The 26,975-nt window shown below is 37.5% G+C and overlaps 1 protein-coding gene across 1 annotated transcript; it reads right to left on the bottom strand.

The window, feature by feature from the left end:
* On the bottom strand, positions 1-26,930 carry cfap91 (cilia and flagella associated protein 91). The gene is made up of 17 exons (XM_057851761.1): positions 26,382-26,930; positions 26,223-26,293; positions 23,676-23,821; positions 23,520-23,603; positions 20,152-20,208; positions 19,893-20,071; positions 19,642-19,819; positions 17,962-18,119; positions 17,722-17,898; positions 13,006-13,145; positions 12,845-12,934; positions 7,028-7,099; positions 6,814-6,960; positions 4,250-4,471; positions 4,030-4,178; positions 3,859-3,950; positions 1-587 (listed from the first exon to the last, which is right to left on the bottom strand). The coding sequence occupies exons 1-17, from the start codon at positions 26,461-26,463 to the stop codon at positions 412-414; spliced, it is 2,220 nt and encodes a 739-aa protein (XP_057707744.1). The 5' UTR covers positions 26,464-26,930; the 3' UTR covers positions 1-411.
* Positions 26,931-26,975: the final 45 nt, after the last annotated feature.

Genomic DNA, 26,975 nt, shown 5'->3' with positions numbered 1-26,975 from the left:
TTATTGTAATATGCTACAGTTGGAACAGTCTACAATTGAGAAAAAAAAAAAAAAAAACTATACCAGTTAACTTTTTACTTTGTACTCGCTTCCCTGTACGTGTTGAATTTTATGTCACACACTAGGCATGACCCATTCTAAATGTTTTTAAGGGCACAGTTTTTCAGGTGAAATATAGTGTTGGTGCTGGTGCAAAGTTGCGGTTTCCACAGAAATGATCGCTCAGGAAAAAAGATAATGAGGTGAGTCACGCTGGTTTGTCTTTTACACGTCATTCTGCTGTTGCTCAAGAAATGAGAAGTGGCTATGAAAGCCGAGTGCATTGCATCATACTTCAATCAGACATCATTCATTAATGGAAAGTCCTCTCAGGGGTGAAGAAATAAGTCTACAGCCAAAAAGTCCGGCTGACTATTCGACTTTGTCGCTACCGTCATCTAACATGTCGTCCAGGAACTTTTGGGCGGCCACATCAGAAGGGCGTGTCACCTGCTGAGTGCCCATGGTGCTGGCCACGACTTGCACCTCGGCGTTGCCCTCCACGATGCTGCGCACCGCCAGCAGGTGGCGGCGCTGCCTCTCGTGCACTGGGAAAAAAAAGGAAAGAAAACCGGGATGATAAGGTGGAAACTGGTTGCTGGGCGAATGATAGCTGAATTTACAGGTCCTCCATAATTCGTTTCGATGGCAGATTCAACTTTAGCGACTGAAAGGTTTCGAGTTCAGTCAGGCAAATGGGTCACTTCATTAAACTTAAATTATTTCACACCACTCTATATTTTTCAATTCATTTGGCATCATTCCACATACAACGTAACAAAATTTCACATCATCCCGCAGCATTCCACATTATTCAACATTCCAATTCATGCATCATTCAATATTAAAAATATCCCACATTGTCAAATACAATTCAACATTCATCCACAACACATCATACAATATTATTCCACATCAGTCTCCAGAATTCCACATCAAATAACAATGCTCCACTTCATATATTAAAATTTAAGAATACCCCACATTATAAAATACTATTAATCATACATTATTCCACGTCATTTTACAGTATTCTACATCATTCACTATTCAATATTAAAAATATCCCACAATGTCAAATATAATTCAACATTTCACATCGTACAGTATTATTCCACATCCTTCCACAGCATTCCACATCATTTAACAAAGTTCCACTTCATTATTTTTAAAAATATCCCACATTGTAAAATACAATTAATCATACATTATTCCACATCATTCTACAGTATTCTACATCATTTACTATTATCCAACATAATTTAACATTTCATACATTATTCCACATCATACATTTTTCCGCGTCATACAATACTATACCAGATCATTCAACAGAATTCCACTTCATACATCATTCAACACCATTTATATCCCACATTGTACAGTCCCTGACAGGTCTTGTCGCTTATCCATTTTGTAGAAACAATTGCTAATAACCTGACTTTTAACTATTCACTTTACTGTTTTGTGGCAAAAGGTGGATTTTTCAGATGAATTTTCGATTGAATTACACCACGGTCGCCGCAAATATTACAGGAGACCTACTGAAGCCCGCATGGATCTGAGATTCACTCAGAAAACAGTGACGTTTGGTGGTGGCAAAATCATGGTCTGGGGTTGCATCCAGTATGTGGGTGTGCGAGAGATCTGCAGGGTGGGAGGCAACATACATAGTCTGAAATATCAACATATCTTAGCTGCCTCTTATATTCCTAACCATAAAAAGTAGGGATGTCCCGATCCAGGTTTTTGCACTTCCGATCCGATACTGGCCGATACCGATACCGGCCTCTCTGAGCATGTATTAAAGTTTAAAGTTATTTAGCCTCCTTACTTAATTGGCAGACTCATGTTGAAAAGGGTTTTAGTAGTCTTGATAACAACTTGCCAGCTGAATTAGGTGAGTTGGAATAACACATAATGGTTGGTAACAAGACACTGACCTGTTTATTAAATGATAAACACAAAACATTATAAATAACAAACAGAAATGGCATATTCAGACAGTAAAACATGCTAATAATATTGTAAACTGTCTTAAAAAAGCAAAACACACAAACAACCTCAAACTATTAACTATTACACGCTCCCTTTGATTTGCTTGCCCAGCCCGAAAACCCCCCAAATTTTATGTTTTATTTGTAGGCACGAGCCCGAAAAAAACAAAATTTTATGCTTTATTTGTGAGGACTCCGGAGCGATGCGTGGTTACGTTTTTGTGTGATCACGTTTGGTGACGCCAGTGCATATATGCATAATGATAACAAATTATAGCCTGTCTTTTGTAACAAATTCTCCCAGTTAAACAAGACTGTAAGATGGATAGTCAATAAACATTTATATATTTTATATTTGCATGTGTGTTCTAACAGGTGGATAGTGGATTTGACATTTATTTTAATCTCCTCGAGTTGGCAGAAAAAAAACGCAAGTTTTCTCAATGTTTAAATACTCTACATATTTTTATCATTATAAATGCATTTACACAGCGAAATAACGCTGGAAAAGTACATACATACATACATCGTTTTAGTATAAGTATATGAATATATTTTTTTTTTTGAAAAAAGTCTGCCCGATGCGTCTAAATCCCACTTTGCTCACGAGAGATAATGGCTCGTCATCCAGAATGATTCCTTCGGCAATGACTCTTCCCTGGGCTTTGGGACTGTCAAGTGCCAGTTTGTCACACATAGCAAACGTTTCTGCCAGTGTTCGTTGCGTATGACCTTTCTTTCTGTCTTCGGTTTTCTCCTTATACTCCTCATATACTCCTCATACTCCTTTTATTGTTTGTGGTGGTATTTCGATAAATGCTTGATTAGTTTGGTTGTATTAACACTTCTTACAGCTTTACCACCACGCTTGACTTTATTGTGGCATATGTTGCACTCTGCCTCTTGGTCTTTGTCGTCCTTTAAAGTGAAATAATCCCACACAGCTGACATTTTTACCGATAGTCTCTCAGTCAATGAGGAGACGGTAATGTAGTGTGTTGAAGGTGTGCGTAGGAAACCGAAGCAAAAACTGGAATGGATTATGTAAGTCGGTGCACTGAAAAACCTGGATCGGATTTTCAAAAAAACTGGATCGGAAGTCTGGATCGGAATTCTTCCGTGTCGGCCGATTCGATACCGATACGCATTTTTTTGCCCATATCGGCGTCCGATCAGATCCAGATATCGGATCAGGACATCTCTAATAAAAAGGGACAAATTCTGCAGCAGGATGGTGCTCCATCGCATACTTCAATCTCTAACTCAAAGTTAGCCAAGGCAAAGAAGATCAAGATCCTCAAGGACCGGCCAGACCAGTCACCAAACATGAACAGGATGAAAGAAGAAGCATGGAAGACGAAACCCAAGAATGTTTATGAACTCTGGGAGGCATGCAAGACTGCTTTCTTTGATGTTCCTGATGACTTCATCAATAAATTGTATGAATCCTTGCCGAACCGCATGGATGCAGTCCTTCAAGCCCATGGAAGTCATATAAAATATTAAATTTGGATCTCACAGCACTACCACTTATTTTGCTTATGTTATGTAACATATTTTTGTAATTGAAGTACAAAATTTTTATTGAATAATTAAAAGTCAGGTTATTAGCAATTGTTTCTACAAAATGGATAAGCGACAAGACTTTTGTCAGGGACTGTAAAGTACACGCAATTCAAAAACATTCCACATCATTCAACGTTTCGCCAGATTATTCCACCTCTGTTTGCATTCCAGCATAAACACACAATTTACACAGAAACTGTATTCGTTAATTGGTTAAAAGTATGTCTTGTGATATTATCAAAAACATTATACCAACCTCTTTGTCGGACAATGTTCTTCTCCACTTCAGGAATGAGGAATCCGTAGACCAACTCGGACACAATCTCCTCCGATTGAAGGTTGTTGCGGCTGCTCGCGCGATTAAAAAAAACAATCAGTCCCATGCGTTTCCTTTTTGATAAGACATTTTTAAAGATCAGTCCGTCACCTCTCTTCGATGGCGTAGGCGATGTCATTGACCTCCTTGGCAACCCTGCGGATCTCCTCTCGTGCCTGTTGGTCTGCTGTGACCTCCATGGTGTCCAGGATGATATCCTCAAAGTACAAGTCCACTGTCTCCTGGTGGACTTTAACCACCTAGCGCCAAAAAAAAAAAAAAAAAAAAAATTGATACGACTTGTCTCTGCACCTGGAATTTTCCGCCATACTTCTCTGAAGATCTGGTCGTCCTCTAGGCGGTGGCGTTCTTCCGCCTGCCTTCTCCCGCTCTCCTCGGCCTCGCGCCTCAGACGCTCCCTTTCCGCCAGCAGTGTGAAGGCGTGGATGCGGCGCTCCTCCTGCAGGCGGATCAGCTCCTTGGACAGGGTATCGAACACGTACTCTAGCTCGGCGCCAATGGCGCCGGTGTGTTGAGCCTCCTTGCGGGATCTCTGCCAGGCAAGTAAAAGACACAGAAAGTCTAAAAGCTTTGTTTAACTGATTGGCTGCCATTAAATAGAGTTGGACCAACTAAAGTTGCTCTAAATAGTCAAATCAACATTTACGATACTTAAATTACTACTGTTGTAAATGCTCTTCAGTTCATTTGTCCATTCGCCCTCTCCCAGTCCAAATTGACTGGACCTCTATCTCTGTCAATGGCACTGAAACATGATCACTAGGTAACTTTTCAACCTTTGTCTAATATTTTCATACCATTTGTGATATGTCGACTCACAACTAGTTGAATGACACCTCTTATATATCTTGAGAGGGTCTGTATCGCTTTAACTGGCACAAACTTTGAGGAGGGTGGCAGGAATCCTGCCACACACAAAAAAAACCTGCAAATGTGCTGACTGCTTTACGTCATACGTCACTTCCCTCTTTCATTAAGACTGAAGTCGATGTGAATGCTTTCGCGCGAATTCTGCAAAGATAGCAGAGCAACAAAAGAGACAAAAAGTTTTGTCCGAGGAGGGGAAAAAAGGGAGGCTACCAGGAATAAAAGGATACTCAAGAATAAGCATTGCCACGGCTTTCACTCGCTAGCGTGACCCCCCTCTCCCCAACCGAACTTGTCAGCGCTCGCGAGTTCAAGTGGGGTGGGGGGGTTAACCACACAAGCCACATGGTTGCTAACCGTCCTATGCTATTGTTTAGCCACAACTGGATTCATTAACCTTATTATTACTGATCCTTCACACAGCCGCTGGAAACAGAAATGTCGTTTAATCCATCTACAGGCGACCGGGAAATCACGATTTCTCATGAACACTACCGCTTTTGTCCAAGTTACCAAGTGTTGCTTTAAAAACTGCCGTTTCACATAGAGTTGACATCTGTCGCTGACAATGGCAGTGAATGAGTTAACTCTTTATACTCTAAAGGGTTAAAACGTGTTATTCATAATCAGTTTATTTTAATTGTATTACCATTTTATTAATGTTTTTTAAATATTAAGGTTACATCAATAAAAAATAATATTAGAATATTCGAGCTGTAAATTTAAACTACCAGTATAATAAACACCAAATAGCTCAAATAAATAAAAAACTACACAGAAAAATGGATGGAAAATTGAAATAATGGAAAATAACATTTAAATTATAAAAAAACCTAACATGAATAAATGATGGATGGATGAATGAATGAAAAAAAGTAATGGAAAGTGTAATTATTTTAGGGCTGTCAAATTTATCGCGTTAACGGGCGGTAATTAATTTTTTAAATTAATCACGCGTTAAAATATTTAACGCAATTAACGCATGCGCGGCATGACCCACTTACGCATTGCCGCAAACAGCCTACAATGACGCCGTTTTACTTATAAACAGAGCTAAGAGGCAGCGTCAAGTGAGTGGTGTAGATACAAACATTCATTTGGGCCGTGCTTTTAATTGGCAAAAGCTTCAACATCTCCCGTACAACTACTATAAATATAGTGGGAAGCAACGTGGGGAAGAATGACAGGAGTTGATCTGTTTCTTAATACCATGTATTGCACCCAATGCAGAGAAGATATAGCATTTGCAGCCACCACACACAGTCATGGTCGCACCACTTCCCATCATGCATTTGGGCAGAACAGTTAAGTCGCTACAGTATCATTTACTGAAAGCTCAACAAATACACCAGATGGCAATATTTAGTCACGATATGCAAACTCGCATTTATCCTTTAAGAATTACAAGTCTTTCTATCTGTGGATCCCTTTACAGAAAGAATGTTAATAATGGTAATGCCATCTTGTGGATTTATTGTTATAATAAATACAGTACTTATGTACAGTATGTTGAATGTATATATCAGTCTTGTCTTATCTTTCCATTCAACAATAATTTACAGAAAAATATGGCATATTTTAGAGATGGTTTGAATTGCGATTAAGTACGATTAATTAATTTTTAAGCTGTGATTAACTCGATTAAAAATTTTAATCGTTTGACAGCCCTAAATTATTTTGATATTTATTTATTAAAATTACAACAAAATTATAAGCTGGATGGAAATGAAAAAATAGAAAATACAATTTAATTTTTTGTTCTTTTTTAAATATTCCATCCATTTCTCTCCATTAATGGAAATTTAACTTATTGGCTGCCATTAATGGTGACTGACCAGACAGTCCTATCCATTTTGGGTGGGATTATTGGCAGTCGAATTGGACATCTATCACCGTCAGTTGCGGTGAAACATAATCATTCAATGCCCACAATCCCAATTTAAATGTATTTGACATGTACCACTGTCAACGGCAGTGAATGAGTGAACCTCTATGCGGTGTGCATACCTCGAGTTGTATCTTGTCTCGCTCTTCTTTGAGGGCCATGACCATCTTTTTGTCGGCCTTCTGCATCTGCTGCTCCTCCGCCCGCAAGGCGTGCGCCATCCTCAGCTCCTTGATCAGGTCCAAGTGGTTCTCTTTGCCGGTGAATATCTGTGCACATGAAAGTGTTGAGCACAAAAGGATGAAGGAGATGTGACTGCTTTGGATGTGCTAACACCTGGGTTTGTATGCATCTTCCCCTCAGGAGTTTCTGTAGATGAATGACAGCTAGCTCCCTCTCCTCCTCGCCCTAGAGAGTGACATGGCAATATAAAGTTGTGACATAAAATCTCAGTAGGGGCTGCCATGATAGACAATAATCAAGTGAATGAACAACTATTTTGATAGTTGAATCGTTGAGAGGTTATTGCCCTGAAAATTCTATTTATTGAGCCTCTTAGCTCGTCCAGTCTATTTGAAGTGGGAGGCCTGGCAGTGAATTAAAGGTTCATTTGCTGCCATTCCTTCCACTTCAAATTGATGAGATGTCTTAGTGACGCTCATTTCAATTTACAGCAGAAAGCTGATTGGACGTCATCTTCAATGGCACAGAAAGAGTTCATTTTAAATGTTCTTATTTTTCTAACTTTATTGGAGTAAACCAGCAAATATGTTAAATGGTGTTATACTTTTACAGCGCTTTTCCACCTTTCAAGGCCCTAAAAGTGCTTTACACTATCTCGCCATCCACTTAGTTAATTTCGTTTCTGTTATTAAGAAAAAAACTAAAACTAAATCTGTAGCCATTGTTTTTTTTATACAGCATATATTTAAACCTTGTGTTAGAAATCAGTCCATATTTTTGCTAGTTAAATAAATTTGGAAATTAACTTTGCCTGAAAATACTAAACCTTTGCAGTATAGACCCTACCCACCGACGTCACAAAATCACGTGATCGCTGTATTGTTCCGCCCCCTTGTCCGTCATTTTGTGTCTGTATTATCAATGGTCTCAATTGATCGAGCAATTTATAATGCATTTCATGGAAGACCCGGTGCTTTCGGATGCCGTAAACTCACTTGATGCGTTGCATAAAAGGAGTTATGTGGAAAAGCTTCAGTTTATCCATTCGCCAGATCCATATTTGATGCCTAAATCGATGTTTTTCGACCCGCTGTCTGCGCCGTATTTGCCAGACATCTGCTAGCTACCCTGATATTTAAAACTATCTTGTCCACACAAAATCAGCCTATTCTCACGAAAGTTAGAAAAACTTTAAGAGCTTGGAGGCTTATAAATACTTCGTTGCTGGTTGGGTGAAACAGGTCCTCGTCCACGAAAATTCGGCAGGAATCTATCTTGTGCTTGGAAAGGTGAGTTACGAAATTTTCAATTCAAAATCTTTTGTTCTTGCTAACATCCACTGTCAAGTCTAATGTATTTCACGTCATTTGTCAATGGAGCTAGGGCTTTTAATGTTTATATGGTTTAGCGATAGCACTCTCACTACATACATACGTGTATGTTGTCGGCGATTAGCCTAGCAATGATCTTAATTGTGGTTGTCAGCCCCAAACCCTCTAAATATATATTAAAAGCATCTTACCAGATATAAAATGACTACTACATAATCTGTGGTAATCGTTTGGAGCCCAGTTTTCTCGTCGAATTGCAGCAGCCCATCTCGTTCTCTCCTCTCTGGGTCTCTCGGAATCCGGTAGAACTTCAAGTCTCTCCGTCTATCTCCTCTGTTATTGCAACCGACCGCCACACACGTCTTCACCATTTTGATTATTAATGTTAACGAGCAGAAAAACATGCCGTAAGTAGGAGGAATGCACGTAGCCTAACAGGTAAACACGATGTGTTGACGGACAATTGGGCGGCACCAGTCAGGAGGGCGGAGTTGTGACGTCACGTGGGTAGGGTCTATATTGTTTTCGGGTCAAGATTGACCCATTTTCAAGTTTGCGTATGTCAAAAGTAACATTGACTTTTGCATACGAAAATTTGAAAACGAGTCAATTCCAGAGGTGGGTAGTAACGCGTTATATTTACTCCGTTACATTTACTTGAGTAACTTTTGGAGAAAAACGTATGAGTATGTATGAGTAGTTTTACTAAGCCATACTATTTACCGTACTTGAGTAGATTTTTGAAGAGCAGGGGTCAGTAGAGTAGCCAAAAATTTGACTCAAGTAAGAGTAGTGTTACTTCAAAATAATATTACTCAAGTAAAAGTAGTCATCCAAAAAATGTAATCAAGCACAAGTAAAAAAGTATTTGGTGAAAAGAATACTGAAGTAATGAGTAACATTGAGTAACTGCTTTTATTTTTGTTGGATTATACTGTAAACAATGGTATTTTTTTCTGAGCAAAAACTTATCTATATGGACTATTGTTGTGATGATACATACAATACGTACAATTACCCATTACATTAAGCCAAAAAATAAAATCACTGAATTCAGAGAGGGAAAAAAAATAACATAAAGGAAGCATTATTTGTCCAAAGAGCATGACTGCCCTCTAGTGGAGAAAATGTGAAGAGTTCCATCATAATTACTATTTTGAAATTAAAAGGATCATATCTCCAGTTTTCTGAGATCAGTCGGTGCAAAAAAAAACTGGGAGGGAGGTTAAAATCCGCACTTTCGAGTCATGTTGAAGGCAGCACTCCATATCAAATACTTCATTTTTTACAGTGCTTTAAAGACAGCACATGATTGAACAGGCTGGCGTGAAGATAGAAAGGCAACCTTGCGTCTGATTGGTGAAATGGAGTCATGAGATTATTGTGCCGACCTCTCATTGGTGAAATTAGTAGCGCTACCCCGGTAATACTCCAGGCATGTCTGTACTCTTTGCATCACTGGCAAGAGAAATAATAAATCTACAGTGCCTTGCAAAAGTATTCGGCCCCCTTGAACCTTGCAACCTTTCGCCACATTTCAGGCTTCAAACATAAAGATATAAAATTTTAATTTTTTGTCAAGAATCAACAACAAGTGGGACACAATCGTGAAGTGGAACAAAATTTATTGGATAATTTAAACTTTTTTAACAAATAAAAAACTGAAAAGTGGGGCGTGCAATATTATTCGGCCCCCTTGCGTTAATACTTTGTAGCGCCACCTTTTGCTCCAATTACAGCTGCAAGTCGCTTGGGGTATGTTTCTATCAGTTTTGCACATCGACAGACTGACATTCTTGCCCATTCTTCCTTGCAAAACAGCTCGAGCTCAGTGAGGTTGGATGGAGAGTGTTTGCGAACAGCAGTCTTCAGCTCTTTCCACAGATTCTCGATTGGATTCAGGTCTGGACTTTGACTTGGCCATTCTAACACCTGGATACGTTTATTTTTGAACCATTCCATTGTAGATTTGGCTTTATGTTTTGGATCATTGTCCTGTTGGAAGATAAATCTCCGTCCCAGTCTCAGGTCTTGTGCAGATACCAACAGGTTTTCTTCCAGAATGTTTCTGTATTTGGCTGCATCCATCTTCTCGTCAATTTTAACCATCTTCCCTGTCCCTGCTGAAGAAAAGCAGGCCCAAACCATGATGCTGCCACCGCCATGTTTGACAGTGGGGATGGTGTGTTCAGGGTGATGAGCTGTGTTGCTTTTACGCCAAACATATCGTTTTGCATTGTGGCCAAAAAGTTCAATTTTGGTTTCATCTGACCAGAGCACCTTCTTCCACATGTTTGGTGTGTCTCCCAGGTGGCTTGTGGCAAACTTTAAACGAGACTTTTTATGGATATCTCTGAGAAATGGCTTTCTTCTTGCCACTCTTCCATAAAGGCCAGATTTGTGCAGTGTACGACTGATTGTTGTCCTATGGACAGACTCTCCCACCTCAGCTGTAGATCTCTGCAGTTCATCCAGAGTGATCATGGGCCTCTTGGCTGCATCTCTGATCAGTTTTCTCCTTGTTTGAGAAGAAAGTTTGGAAGGACGGCCGGGTCTTGGTAGATTTGCAGTGGTCTGATGCTCCTTCCATTTCAATATGATGGCTTGCACAGTGCTCCTTGAGATGTTTAAAGCTTGGGAAATGTTTTTGTATCCAAATCCGGCTTTAAACTTCTCCACAACAGTATCTCGGACCTGCCTGGTGTGTTCCTTGGTTTTCATAATGCTCTCTGCATTTTAAACAGAACCCTGAGACTATCAGAGAGCAGGTGCATTTATACGGAGACTTGATTACACACATTTGGATTCTATTTATCATCATCGGTCATTTAGGACAACATTGGATCATTCAGACATCCTCACTGAACTTCTGGAGTGAGTTTGCTGCACTGAAAGTAAAGGGGCCGAATAATATTGCACGCCCCACTTTTCAGTTTTTTATTTGTTAAAAAAGTTTAAATTATCCAATAAATGTTGTTCCACTTCACGATTGTGTCCCACTTGTTGTTGATTCTTGACAAAAAAATTAAATTTCATATCTTTATGTTTGAAGCCTGAAATGTGGCGAAAGGTTGCAAGATTCAAGGGGGCCGAATACTTTTGGAAGGCACTGTAATAAGTTAAATAAAGAGGAAAAATGTAACGACTCTTGCGTAGCCCAAAGTAGCGGAGTAAGAGAAGCGTTTTTTTCTTCAAAAATCTACTCAAGTAAAAGTAAGAAGTAGAGCTTAGTAAGACTACTCTTGGAAGTACATTTCTCTCAAAAAGTCACTCAAGAAAATTTACCTGAGTACATGTAACGCGTTACCATCCACCTCTGTCAACGGGATATCACAACAATAATCACATGACTCCGTTATAACCAAACAGACTCAAGTTTGCCTTTCTGTGATTCAATCACTGCTCAATCACATAGCGTCTTTAAAGCACCGTATAAATTGACGTAGTTGACAGAGTGCTGCCCCTAACATGACTCAAGCGCGGATTTTAACCCCTCTCTGTTTTTATTTACACCAATTGACCGATATGATCCTTTAAATTTCATAGGAACTGTGAAGGAACTATTCACTATTCAAACTAGGAATTATTTTCTCCACTAGAGGGCACTCATGCTCTTTGGACGAATGATGCTTCAGTTCTGTAGATTTCTTTTTTTCTCTCGCCGGAATTCAATAATTTTTTGTTTTTTTGGATTCATGAGTTTATGTAATATGTTAAGAACAGTATTATAATAATAAGCTAATATAGATAATTTTGTTGAGGGAAATAAATACAATTGTTTAGGGAAAAAAATCAAACATCGTAAGCAGTTACTCATTACTAGGGTTGGGCATTGTTTGAAAATTGAACGATTCCGATTCCACGTTTCAATTCCGGTTCCGAACGATTCCCGATTCCGATTGTTTTAAGAGGCAGGGTCCCCCCCCAAAAATGCAGTGTCCCAAAAATTGCATAGTTTATATTAAAGTCTTAGCTTCTCGACATTTTTTGAAATTAAATTAACATCTCACAGGGCTAATTATAGCTTGTATATAAATATCAGTCTTTAAACCCGAGCAATTTTTTTCCGCTCTGCGGTCAGGGCATCGGAACAAGGAATTGAAATTTCAAATTCAAACGATTCCGGGAGCATCGGAGTGTTGGAACCGTTTCCCATCGATGCTCGATGCCCAACCCTACTCATTACTTGAGTATTCTTTTCACTAAATACTTATTTTACTTGTACTTTGAGTACATTTTTTGGATGGATACTTTTACTTGATTAATATTGAAGTAACTACTCGAGTCAAATTTTTGGCTACTCTACCCACCTGTGCTCAATTATGACCCCAACAAAATACGAGGGTTAAAAAAAAAACGAGAAAAACAAAATATTCTTTTTCAATTAAAAAACGAAAAATATATTCTCTATTTTCTTTTTCTTGTATTAAGATGAAAAAATCATTTACAGCTTTCAAAAAAAAAAACTCGCAAATTCAAATAGGTTGACTTGAAATTTCAAATTATAACTAAGTAATAGAATAATAATGTTGTTTATAATTAGTCAACTCATTACAAAAGTAAAAAGTCGACTATCGAAATAATTGTTTGTGCCAGTCCTAATAATAAGTGATGAAAATTTTAGAGGAGAAGAACTAGCCTCTGGAGGTTCCTCAACAGTGGGAGTGACAGGACGAGGGGCAGGCTTTTCCTTCTTGACCAGATATTTAGCAATCTCGTCTTTCAGGTTCTATGCAAAAAAAGGTGATAATTAGTGATTATCTAGAACATTTGGTTCCCATTTGCTATATATTCGCTAACCTTGTACTTGTCCAACAGAAAGTTTCTTCTGTCATCGGGGGACCTAATGTTACCCTTGCTACTGTAAGGTTTGGCTTTGGACAACTTCTTCAGCTGCTTGAGATACGCAGCCCTGGGTCTCTGTAGTCCATTCAGTAACCCTGACAATAACAATCATAATTGGCTTGTCAAAAGTATGAATACTGAAATCTTGTATCTGGATACAATTCTCCGGTATTTACTATATTTTTCAGACTATAAGCCACCACTTTTTCTTCTCCCGTTCTACCCCACAGCTTTTAAGCGAGGACCCTTGCTGCCACTACAGAAGAGCCATTTAAGTGTAACCATTAAGGGTGTTTCGCACTGGTGTAAGTGCAGTGTGAAAAGCGGGCCACGGCAAGCGTGAAACGAAAAGAGCCACGTAGGCTGACATAGACGCTGTCAGGAAGTGAAAAGCGGGTGGACTCCAGCAAGCATATTTACTATAGTCCCATGCACTAATGCATTTTTTTTTTCATAGTTGCGAAATAAAACGACTTTTCCTATTTCAAAGAGTAGGAGGCATTATAATAGCCACGTGAAGAGTTTTACTAGTTTCGGTGAGAAGGTGTATAGATTTTTTCCGTGAACTACATTTCCACACAAACACACATCGAAGTATCATTTAGCTTAGCAAGGATGTGTGACAGTCATTTTTCCAGTGTCCCAGAGCTTGTGAAACTTTAAAAAAAGGCGTATTTATTAAGGTTTCGTTGGCCGTGATTTGCGTGTATCCGTCCGCCAAAACAGCTTGACAGCACAGATATCAGTACGCCTACCTCTCTGCTATTGGATGCGTTGTTGACGTCAGAACGGCAGCGCTCTGGAAATTCACTCAAGACTTTCCGTTCCGTCCAAAACGGCCACCACCGTTCAATTTTGCCGTGATGTCCCATCCCACACACAGAATGAATGGGTTGCCGCTTAACCCTTCACACTAGGCTGCCTCTAGTGTGAAACGGCTTTACAAATTGTAAAAGAATGGAGACCCAAATTTTGCAATTATGTGGCTCTTGGCTGCTACACTAGAGACTTCATCAAAATCTGGGGAGTTTATAGATGAGTCAGACTCCATCTGATGCTATATGCTGCCACGAAAGAAAGATTTTTAAAAGGATGGACATCCACTGCTTGCTTCGACATGACTGAAGATAAATTAAAGGCTAGCCCTGGGTGGAGACTGTTTTGATTTAAAAAGTACTGATTGCCATTCTGTGCAACAACAAAGCTGCTATAATAAGGGCTAGCACTAGCTGTACTTCGTTACTGTAAATTTTTGTGTATCTGTACTTGAGTACAAATATGAAGTGGTACTTTTTACTTCACTACAATTTGCAGCATGTATCTTTACTTTTACTCCACTACTTTTCAAATTGTCGCCTATGTTACACGTTACTCCCCCCCCCCATTACGAATTGACAGTTTCGTTTTCATGCATCCGGTGCAATCGATAACCGTGCAACTATAACCTAATTGAGCACTAGATGGCAGCAAGGAGTACAAGCAAGATAAGGCATGTGAAGTATTGACCAATAAAAAAACACCTCACTCTTGTAAAGTAGGTGGCGGTATGCACCTGATAGTTGCTTGTTATCTCCCATTAAGCTAATTTTTTTTTTTTTTAGCTTGTTAGGCTTCTGTTTACAGTGCAGTCAATTTTATTGCTTTTTTCCCCATTCTGCAAAGTTTTAAATAAAACTGAGCAGTCAATTTTCTGGTTCTTTCTTTGAATATTGACTCAGATTTATGTATGTTTATGTATATAAAGTGTGTATATATATGTATGTATATGTGTTTATATATACACACACATACGTGCACACATATTTAACATTTTTGCATCGGGAGAAAATACTTTTAGTTCTTGTTTAAGTTACTTAAGTACTTGGTTCTTTTACTTGAGTATTTTTTTCTTAGATACTTGTACTTTTACCAAAGTAATTTTTTGCACCTGTAGCTGTACTTTTACTTAAGTAAAAAAAAGTGAGTACTTTATCCACCACGACCTGAGTACACAGGTAGTCCCCAGGTTACGACGTTCCCGACTCACAAGATTTTGACTTTACGATGTTGGAATCTTGTCTCTCATTTTGTGTTTAGTGTTTTTTTCCCCTCACTTTTCCTTTTCGCATCATGTCCCCCAAAAAAGAAACACCTCTCAGCATTGATAGTAAGTACAGTATCTTATTTTTTACTTTATCTTATTAATATGACGTATAATACCGTATTGTCCCGAATATAAGACGGGTGTTTTTTTGCATTGAAATAAGACTGAAAAAGTGGGATTAGTCTTATATTCGGGGTCAAGCCATTATACCCATTCACGACGCTAGATGGCGCCAGAGATCACTGAAACGAATGCTGAACTTGAGGAGTAATGTTCTGTCATGACAGATCTCAGCTTCTCTCAAGTTTAACCAGTTTGCATTATTTTATTGCAATGTTTTTCTTTATTAAGACTACAGTTACAGTTAGACCTCACTTTGATGGTTAATGCAGTTATTGCAATTTTGTTGTTTTATCACAATAGATTGGTTTATTTACATTTAAAAAACCAGAAGCCATAATTTACGAATGTGATTGCACTTTAGTTTACATATTTAAATGTTCAGATATAAGGATTTGAATGAGGCAAAATAAAATGTTTTTTCTCTCAAATATATTGTTATAATCATTTGTTTCAGATGTACTTTAATTATTTTCTGTATAAAAATTAATTTGGTGTTCAAAAATTCTCGTTTTCAAACTTGAGTCTTGAAAAAGAGGAGGTCGTCTTATAATCAGGACCGCCTTATATTCGGGCCAATACGGTACATGTTTCTGGATATTTTGAGATTTAGGGTTTATTTAGGGGTACTTAAAGGGTTAATTCCCATATACACGGAAATTCGAGTTATGTCGCCAGCATAGGAATGGAACTCGTTCGTAACCCGGGGACTACTAATCTAATCTTTACAAGGGACTTTGTCCACTTCAAGTTTAGAAGGAAAGGTAAAGTGGATTTTATTTATTTTTTTCTTTGTAAATGTAAATTTTTTTTATAACGTTTGCGAGGATGAGTGCGACTTTTGCTCCCCCGAGTGACAGGACAAACGAAAGAGTATGCAACTCTGCGTGTTTATTTGGTTAAATAAGGATATTTTTTATCAATCAAATATTTCCGAGTAACCTCTCTCTATGTATATATCCCATATTAGAATATGGGCACCTGCGGCTCATAGTCAGGTGAAGTATATAAATGGATTTTTAGTCCGGAAATTACCGTATTTGTTTTTGCATGATCACAGGTCACCAGAAATTTGTTGTCATTGTGTAATTTTGATTTTGTAGTACTGCAAAGGTAATGGAGGACATTTTTGCATTTTCCTTGTTAACTCATTGGCTGCTGTTGACAGTGCTAGACTTCCAATCTATTTAAAGTAGGAGGAGGCACCCACTCACTTCAAATGGGTTGGATGTCTACTACTGACACTAATTCACAGAAGAAGGTTGATTGAATATCTATCATTGTCAGTGGCACTAAAAGCGTTAACATAATAATGGGGTTTTTATTTATGTAGTATCAAAAATGGGTTTTATTTCCAGTACCAATATAAAGTTTATCGGGTCCGATCACGTCATTTTCAAAGTATCGGAATCGGCAAAAAAATATCGGACATGCCTTTTTTAAAATATATATATTTTTTAATATAATCGTTTTCTAATTGTATTAACGTTACAGACAAAATGTCTTACACTCATCCAGAGTCTTTAGTTTTGACTTAAAGTAGGGTTATCAAATTTATCGCGTTAACGGCGGTGATTAATTTTTCAAAAAATTGATTGATTGCGTTAAATACTTTAACGTGATTAATTTTTCAAAAAATTAATCACGTTAAAGTATTTAACACAACGCATGCGCTGCACGACCCACTCACGCAATGTCGCGTTCAATCTATAATGGTGCTGTTTACCTATATAAAGAGCTAAAAGGCAGCGTAAAACGAGTAGAGTGAATTTTGGCAGCCTTTAGAGCCTTTTTTTAATTGGCTAAAGCCTTACTATCCCTCTCTCAACAATTAGAAACATCGTGGGGAAGAAAGGTAGTAGTTGATCTTTTTCTTTACACCCTATGTTATTTCCCAACGCAGAGAATATATAGCCATTGGTGCCACTTTGCACAGTCATGGTTGCACTTCCCATCATGCATTTGGGCAGAACAGTTAAATGGCTACAGTATAATTTACTGAAAGCTCAACACATACACTAGATGGCAATATTTAGTCACAATATACAAAGTCACATTTATCCTTTAAGAATTACAAGTCTTTCTATCCATGGATCCCTCTCACAGAAAGAATGTTAATAATGTAAATGCCATCTTGAGGATTTATTGTCATAATAAACAAATACAGTACTTATGTACTGTATGTTGAATGTATATATTCGTCCGAGTTTTATTCATTTTTTTCTTAATGCATTGCCAAAATGTATATGATCGGGAGAAATTATCGGGAATGATTGGAATTGAATCGGGAGCAAAAAAAAAAGCAATCGGATCGGGAAATATCGGGATCGGCAGATACTCAAGCTAAAATGATCGGGATCGGATCGGGAGCAAAAAAACATGATTGGAACAACCCTAATTTAAACAATTGTGACAACAGTAAATCATAATCAAATATTTAAATGAAGATTCCGGATTTGAATACTCACCATCGTAAGTCTGCACTTTCTGAAAATCGTTACTGTACTTTTTCTTGCCGACGAAGTCTTCGCCGCACTCTCGCGCGGCGCACGTCAAGGACGAGTACACGGTATAGTCTTTACAAGTGCCCAGCTGCTTGATGTTCTCCTCCATGTTCCTCCGCTTGGTCTCCAGCTTCCTCATGGCTAAGAACACATCAGGCTAGGTTTGATGTGCACTTCTTTTCGCCAGGAAGGCTGTGGTCTTACATCTCATGTGTTCCTTGTCCACTTTGTGGAGCTTGCTCTCCTTCTCCTTGAGCAGCTTGGAGTAGATTATGCTGAGTCTGTCTTTGGCCACGGCTACCTGGGCCTGGTCCTTCTGAAGCAGCATTTCCCCTAGCAAGGCCAGGCGAGCGTGCTGCAGTCTGAGGACGCAATGCGGTAAGTACCACTCTTAATAAATACGTGAAACTACTAGTACAGGGTGAAGCCCCCCCCCCCCCCAAAAAGGCAACTTTTTTTTTTGTCTTTTTTACAATTCAATAAAACAGAGTGATGGAAGAAAAAACATTTTTGTTTATTGTAACTGAAACCTTAAAACATACCATTAAAAAAACGATTTTTTAAAAATGAAGTTCTTTGGTGTCCTCCTGTACGAATGGATAAATCTGTTTACTCATTGATTCCTCATCTGAGCTTGGATACTAAAATGGCACATTGTTAACTCGCAGTGCTGCCACTTGTACATGCCTGCGAATACGTAATAATTCACATTTTTTAAACAGTGGTCAACAGCAGATTTCAAGAATGCATTCGTGCAGGACAACGCCATTTAAAGGATGTCACTTTTAAATGAAAATGCCATTATTGTTTCATAAATGGGATGTTTTAAGGTTTCAAATATACTAGGAATAAAATATTCTTCTTCTATTACACTCGGTTTCATTGGATTGGTAAAACGTTTTTTTGGGGGTCACCCTGTTTGTACTAAAAAAATATACTTTGAATTGAATGATCATGTTTCAGTGCCATTGACAGCAATAGATGTCAAATCCATTTGGACAAGGAGGGATGGCAGTGATCGTTCTTTTTTTTTTTTTTTTTAATTTTATATTCTGGTAAATTAAAAATATATTTTAGCAATAACAAAATGAACAAAATCATTTTCTGACATTAATTTTCAATTCATTTAAAAAAATGTAAAAAAAAAAAATAATAACGTGCACAACAAAAGCATTTACTTTTTTAGTACTTTTTCAAGTAATTAAAATATATAAAATATAGTTTTAAAAAACAAAAGCATTTGTTTTTGTACTAGTTTTTATTTTCTTTAATAAATATGCACAAACAAAATTTATCACTATCATTTTTTAAAATTAATAAAAATCAAAAATGGAAAATTTAAAATAAGGTATTAGTTTGAAAAGATAATAAAATAAATAAATATAAGGATAAAACAAGGATTTACTTTTTTATTTAAAAACGATCTTATAATTCAGACTGATTTGATTTACTCATCTGATTTTAAATTTAAAATAAAATGAACTTTAGTTGTATAAAAAATTAATCATAAACAATAACAATCAATTATGACTATTTTTTGAACAAAAAAATATATTTTTAACACTCCAAAGGCTGAAATGATTCAGTAATACTGAAATTATTTTCAAATGAAATTTTGTTGGAGCGATTTCAAAATTTTAAAAGTAGAGTGAGGTAAAACGAGCAGTTTTAGGAAAAGTCATGAAAGCACGACACTAAGTTGAACAGGCACAAAGATATAATTTTTTTTTTCTGGGTGTAGGGTCACTTGACCCAGCCTCACGGCAGTTTTCGTGTTATTCAACACAAAAGGATTTGTTTTTGTTTTACTAGTTTTAATTCTATTTTTAAATATATATAAAACATTCCAAAAATATTTAAGAAAAAAAATATATATATATTTACTTCTGTATTTTTCCTTCTCTGAAGGCCCACTCTCTTGCCTCCATTTCCTCCATCATCCTCCTCCTTTTGCGCAAAAGGTCAGGGTCGTTGAGGGCGGGCAGCCGAGCCTCCCACGCCCTTCGTGCGCGGGACCGCTGGATCATTTCCACTTCTTCGATGCTTGCGGGCAGACCTCGATCTAGTGGAATAGAGACCATTGACAGCGTTAGCCGTCTAATCTGTTTGATCGAAGTTAACGGCAAATTACGTACTCCAGGTGAAAGATGCCACCACCAACAGCTCTGAAGGCGACGTCCCGGCACGTAGCACCCAGTCAGGGGTGTACGGGTCCGTCTGGACTTCGCTCTCCCTGTAGTCCGTCTGCACTGCCACAGTCAAATGGGTGAGAATGTCTGCAGCGGCATTCTTGCTGGTGGCCTCTAACTCTTCTCTGATGGCCATGAAAAGGGAAATTCTTTAGAAAAGATTTAATAGGAAAACAAAAACAAGACGAGATTGTGTTGAACTTACTTCTGAGAAGCTTCTCGATTCACATCCAAGGGAATCTGTTGCACACATGGTAGAGGCCTGCAAGCAACCCATTTTGTGTCAACAATTTTACAGTTATAATTATGGGTGGGAACCTCTGGGTAGACTGGGTCAGGAAATTATTCTAGGATATTCTACAAAACAACTAATAAACAGAAAAAGAAGCTATTTTCATCCTGCTGTGAATTGGAATGAGTAGACTGATCTCTAGGAGACATACAAGCTGTTTGGACTCCCACTTCAAATGGATTGAACGTCTATGACAGTCAGGGTGAGTTAATTTTGGGGCATTTCAGGTCATTTCGTGTTGATTTTTGGTCACTTTCTGTTCATTTTAGGGCATTTACTGGTCACTTCCAGTTGATTTTTTTTGTGTATACATCTTTTTATTTGAGTTTTTGGATACAGGTACATGATTTCATAGATCTCAGCCAAGTCAAAAATAACAATTCTATTAGTTTTTTTCATGGCCCCTTGGTGTAAGTGGGAGAAAGAGAAAAAACCCCAAGAAATAATACAATAAAAAAAGGATGGGTTGATGCAACACTTAGCCTTTGCTATAATTCCAAGAGGAATCCCAGTTGATTTTGTGTTACTGAAAAGGATGTGACTCAAGAATGTGCCCAAATGAATAGGAAGTGATTCAAAATCAATGCTCTAATGAATGCTCTAAAACGAACAGGAATGACCTGTCAAATGCCCACAAAAGGCTGGATGTCTAGCACCGTCAATGGTAGCCAGCGAGCTCACGTAGACACAATTCAAAAGAAAGACTTAGGTCGCAACTGTTTTTTTTTTTTTTTTTTTAAACAGTGACACCTTTTTAAAATGACATATTCATTCTTGGCAGGAGCATATCGATAATCTCTTGGGCTACAAAGTATCACGATATATCACCTTTTCGATATACAGATGTACTTCTACATACAAAGTTAATTCAGTCCAGGACCTTGTTCGTAAGTCGAAATGGTCGTATGTCGAGCAGGATTTTCCCATAAGAATACATTATAATTCCATTAATCTGTTCCACAGTCCAAAAACCTCCACTAAATCCTTAATTTCAGTTAGAAAGGTGCGAAAGCGATTTTACTTTCTCTTTTAATGTTTTGTTGTTGGCATCAACTGAGCAGACAGTAGGCGTTTTGTTGCACAAATTCTTAAATGTATGATTAAAAACCTAGCGAAGCTGGCGATTTCTTTGGCGATACCATAATAATTACCATAATAATTGTCACCTTAACTTATAAATAGGGCTGTCAAACGATAAAATTTTTTAATCGAGTTAATTACAGCTTAAAAATTTATTAATCGTAATTAATCGCAATTAATCGCAATTCAAACCATCTCTAAAATATGCCATATTTTTATGTAAATTATTGTTGGAATGGAAAGATAAGACACACGACGGTTATATACATACAACATACTGTACATCAGTACTGCATTTGTTTATTGTAACAATAAATCCACAAATGGCATTATTAACATTCTTTCTGTTAAAGTGATCCACGGATAGAAAGACTTGTAGTTCTTAAACGATAAATGTTATAGTTACAAGTTATAGTAATTTTATATTAAAACCCCTCTTCATGTTTTCGTTTTAATAACATTTGTAAAATTTTCAATCAAAAGTAGAGTTAATATAATAATAATAAGAATAAAAATAACAATAATAAAAATACAGTGAAAAGTTTTACGTGTATTTTGCATTGCTAACTTGTTATGGAATGCCAGTTCATTTTGCATTGTTGTTTAACTGTGTGTCAGAATAGGGCCTCATTACTATAGACTGAAGTGCTTTTCTTTTTGAGAACACTATTTTTTTTTTTTGAGAGATAGGAATATTATTTTTGTTGTGCTTTCACTAAACGATACTTATGTTTGTTGTGAAGGAGAAGCTTATGCCAATAAATGGCGCGGTCCAAAGAACGCCTGTGTCCACTCGCCTTTACTGTATAACATACACAGTGGGGAGAACAAGTATTTGATTCCCATTGGCAGTGTATCAAATACTTGTTCTCCCCACTGTATCTTACCCAAAATAAAACAAGAGACACATAATTGCCACTAAAAGAAAGAAAACTTACTGAAATATATGTGGAGCACAAATAGCAATTTGCATTGCATTGTGAATACAGCATAAACGTCTCACAACTACTAATTCTCCCACGTTTAGAAGACATAACATGAGTATGGAATGGCGCTGCCCGCAAGCGGCCGGTGGCATTCTCTTCACTCTTAATGTTCTTAAACAGCCTCATTGTAATGGTTGAGGCAATATGCCAGCGGGTCATTCATTGCATGCGTTAATTGCGTCAAATATTTTAACGTGATTAATTAAAAAAATTAATTAAAGCCCGTTAACGTGATAATTTTGACAGCCCTACTTATAAAGACTGGCAAGAAGAGGTCGGAAGAGAACCGTCGAGATCGTAGACATTCTACGGCCTCATTGTCGAGTCAGTTCACAGACGCGCACACCACGCTCATATTTTTCTATCAATACCATTTTGATTTCAACGGTAAGCGTCACCTTTTTTCGTGTTTTCACCACCTGCACTAACCTTTTTGGAACTCATGTTGATTTCTCCCACACGAAAATCTGCCTTGCGGGAAAACAAACTGCGGCGCTGTCTTACATCATTATATTTCGGGCACGTCGTCGAATGTAGAAACATATGGCGATGCAATTTTATGTCTGATATCGAAGTGATCGTATGTCGAGTTACCACCGTATTGTCACACCCCTTGTTATAATGTACCATATTTTACAGAAGTCAGTACTTTTTTCCTCTCCCTTTAACCCATTATAGGGAAAGTGACTAATTTTGGTAATTAAAAAAATATTAACTATAAAGATCTGGAGTCCAAATAGGTTGACATAACATTTTGGGGCATGATTTGTAGCCTACAGGACCCAAAATGTTACATAACCCCAAAAGGTCTAAATTATACAAACAACAAAAAAGGAATATTAGGGTCACAAATAAGAAATAACTAAAATTTTTGTCATGTTATGAGGACATATTAATCATAATTAACTCATTGGCTAAATTGACGTTGCTAGACGTCCAATCATCCCTCTGCTGTGGACATATAATCCATTCGAAGTAGGAGGCTGGTAGCGAGTGAATGTTTGTTCATAGGCTGCCAACCTTCCCACATCAAATGGATTGGACGTTTAGCGCCGTCAGTGGCTGCCATGAGTTAAACGAGTGCCGTATATAGGGTTGATAACAATACATGGATTATGTTTTTGTGTATTTTATCCTAAATTTGATTAAACCTGGCTGCTGGAATTTGCTATACAGTATATTTATGGCTTTCACCTTGCAAAGCCAAATTCAAACCTTTTAAAGAATTTCCAGCGATCGGCTCCACCGGGCTGACACTCATCTCTTTTTTTCATCAACGGCTGGACACTTGGAATAAACCTGTAAGAAGATAACATTGAGAAACACTAGCGTTTAATGGTAGAATCCAATGTTCAGGTGTGATTGCATTACCCGATAAGTTGCTGCAGAGCCTGCTGGCGCTGTTCGGCGTTGCCGCGCCAGCGACAGTCCACGGAAAGCTGCACCGGGTCGGACGGGTCCAGTTTGAAGATGACACGCTCGTTGCTGAACATGGTTTCAAATTCTGGCATTTTTTTCTGCGCGTGACATAAAATGCAGTTGGAGTATAAAACAAATCGAAACTCAAAACCAGTCAAAAGATTTCTTTTTAATTGCATACAATTTTTAATATCAACATTATTAGGAACATTTCATATTCACAAAACTAAATTTCTAAATAAAATCCGTCATTCTAAATATTTGTATTAAGATTTGTATATATTTCAAGTCTCTTAATGTAACAAAAAGTGTACATTGGTAATTGATTTCAATTTAGAAAATATTTAACAAATATAGAATGTATAATTTATTTTTAATTATTATTTTCACCAAGATTGAATTGGCAAGCTAATTGTTTCTAATAGTTAATTATATTTTCTATTAAAATGTATTGTAAATTTTCTGATTTGATGTATATTTGTTTTATCTCAAGTAAATTGCGTGATCTGTATTGATTGTTCTATATATTGTTAATGTTTTTTTTTTTTTTTTTTTTTTGAATTATTTGTTTAAACAAGTTGAAACTCAGTACTATAGTACTTGTGACCATATACAACTCTACCAAAAAGTATGGAATCACCAGTCTCGGACGCATCATCACTTTGTCAAGAGTCGAAAATTTGCATTGGACAAGGTGTCAAGAGTCAAGAATCTGCATTGGACAAGGTGATGATCCTGGAACTTTAGTTTGGTGCTGTTCCAGTGAGATTTACAAAGATGACTGCCTGAAGAAAACATCAAAATTCCCTCAGTCCTTGATGATATGGGGCTGCATGTCAGGCAAAGGCACCGGCAAGATGGCTGTGGTTAAATTTTCAATAAATGCACAAGTTTACTTTGAAATTTTAGACAGCTTTCTTATCCCTTCAATTGAAAATATGTTTGTCATTTTCCAAGATGACAATGCATCATGCCACAGAGCTAAAACTGTTAGAGCATTCCTTGGAGAAAGACTCATCCAGTCAATGTCATTGCCTGCAAATAGCCCAGATATCAACCCTATTGAAAACCTGTGGTGGAAATTGAAAAAAACAAAAAGGTCCACAGCAAGGCTCCGACCTACAAGGATGGTCTGGCAACTGCAATCAAAGAGAGTTGACACCAAATAGATGAAGAATACTCACCAAGTCCATGCTTCAGAGACTGGCTGTTATAAAAGCCAGAGGCGGTGCTACTAAATATTAGAGATGTGTTTTTGATTGTTATTTCTTTGTTTGTTTCTCATGATTCCATATTTTTTTTTCTCAGAAAGGAGTGATTCCTTATATATTTCCCTGCACTTGTTCTATAAAAGTAACATTTACTGACCACCACAATATTTTTTATTCATTTCTTTTAGTGTTTCTGAATGCAAAAAAGTTGCACGTTTGAACTAATTCATTGTTTTTTTTCAAGCTTTTTATCTGATTTTGTTCTACCTGATAAAATGTCTGAGTGAGTGCTCGTCCGAGACTGGTGATTCCATACTTTTGGCTAGGGGTTGTAAAATAAATTGTAATACATGTAAAAAGCAAAACATAAATACGTGCAAGAAAAACAATATTCACTAGAGATGTCATGATCGATCGGGTCCGATCACGTCATTTTCAAAGTATCTGAATCGGCAAAAAATATCGGCCATGCCTTTTTGGCCTTTGTGCTGTCTAACAGCGAACTCTTGTGGTCGCTTTGCGACATGGTTTATTGTTGTCTTGCCAGTTCAATATGGCTGCAGGACGTCTCGGGCTGACGCCTACGTTGTAATGTTGTGCTTATATGATCCTTGGACAAGATTTGTCCGTAAGTATGGTTGTTGTAAATAATGCACATATTATGTTAGGAAGCGAAATGTTATATTTTTTGTATGAGACGCTTTTTGTTTATGTTTTGTGAACCTGCATAGCGTGCTAAGCTAACGTTGTTGCTAATGCAATGCTTGTGTACTTTTTTTTTGTAGTTTTACGACGGTCTAAAGAGGACAATGGTTTGAGGCCATTTTATTAATAAATCAGATGAAAAAGAAAGAAGTCTGATTATTATGGCGTCGTTCACTAGCTGTCTAGCTTTGGAAAAAGTAGACGCTTCGGAGTGAGGACAGCATAGACAGATTTAAATGACAGTAGAGTAAAATGCCCACTACAGTCCTTATGTACCGTATGTTGAATGTATATATCCATCTTGTGTCTTATCTTTCCATTCCAACAATTTATTTTACAGAATATATATATAATTTACAGAAAAATATGGCATATTTTATAAATGGTGAGAATTGCGATTAATTACGATTAATTAATTTTTAAGCTGTAATTAACTCGATTAAAAATTTTAATCGTTTGACAGCCCTAATTAATACTAATAGTTTCCTCCTTAATTGGAAGTTATTGTCTATCTGAAGGAAAATGCCACACCACTGTTGACATAATACAATAGGTGTACTCCCAATTAGTTAAAATTACTTACCAATTGCTCCTTAAAAGTCTTTAAACCACTCTTGTCATGGTCGACCTCTGAAGAGACGTAGTATACCGGCTCTGCAGGACACACACACAAAAGAAAAAGACATTTCTTCAAGCTACTTTGACTATTTTGCTATCTAGCTGAACCAATGTTCGCACTTACCGTACAAGTAGTCGTAAAGACGCTCCCGTTTGACAACATAAGCGTCAGTCGGCTTGGGCATGGTGCGCGTAACAGTTGCCATTTAAAAAAAAATGTTTATTTGAGTCCAAAAATCTTCAGTCGAGTGTCGAAAACTATGTTAACGAGTCGCAATGATAAGAATCTTACTTGACCATCGAGCACCTTCTCTACGACGTCGCCAGCGACGAGAAAGTGTATTTTAACTAGTTGAGCCGCATGTCAATTTTTATTTTATTTTTTTCCAGAGATACTAAGCTACCTTTAGAGAGGTGCTGTGCTATTGTATCATGTACAAAAAAAGAGAAAAGATTCATTGTCCACCGACGTATCCTCGAACGGATTGGTAACCATGGAGACGGTAAACATTAAAAAAATAATAATAAATAAAAGGTGTTTGGCGTTCAGTTGGCACCTTACAACTACAATTTGAATAATTCCGTATAAAAATGACATAAAATGCCTCGTGTAACTTTAATTCCTGTTCGGAAATGTGCGTTTTTCGCCACAGCAGGAAACGCCTGTAGGTACACAAACTGCTTGGGTTGCATAAACAGTTTGGGGGCCCGCGTCTGT

Source organism: Corythoichthys intestinalis, chromosome 12, assembly GCF_030265065.1.
Source record: "Corythoichthys intestinalis isolate RoL2023-P3 chromosome 12, ASM3026506v1, whole genome shotgun sequence".
Classification (NCBI taxonomy): domain Eukaryota; kingdom Metazoa; phylum Chordata; class Actinopteri; order Syngnathiformes; family Syngnathidae; genus Corythoichthys; species Corythoichthys intestinalis.
Note: the sequence above shows the minus strand (reverse complement) of the source record. Positions and strands in the feature narration are given on the sequence as shown.

Bases quoted from the DNA above. Each gene is read 5' to 3' on its own strand.
- cfap91 (XM_057851761.1), bottom strand. From the start codon at position 26,463: ATGGCAACTGTTACGCGCACCATGCCCAAGCCGACTGACGCTTATGTT. The intron at 20,072-20,151 runs GTAAGTTCAACA...CATGGCCATCAG, and splicing joins AATCGAGAAGCTTCTCAGAA to AGAAGAGTTAGAGGCCACCA. The intron at 18,120-19,641 runs GTAAATATATAT...TTGCGTCCTCAG, and splicing joins AGAGAAGGAAAAATACAGAA to ACTGCAGCACGCTCGCCTGG.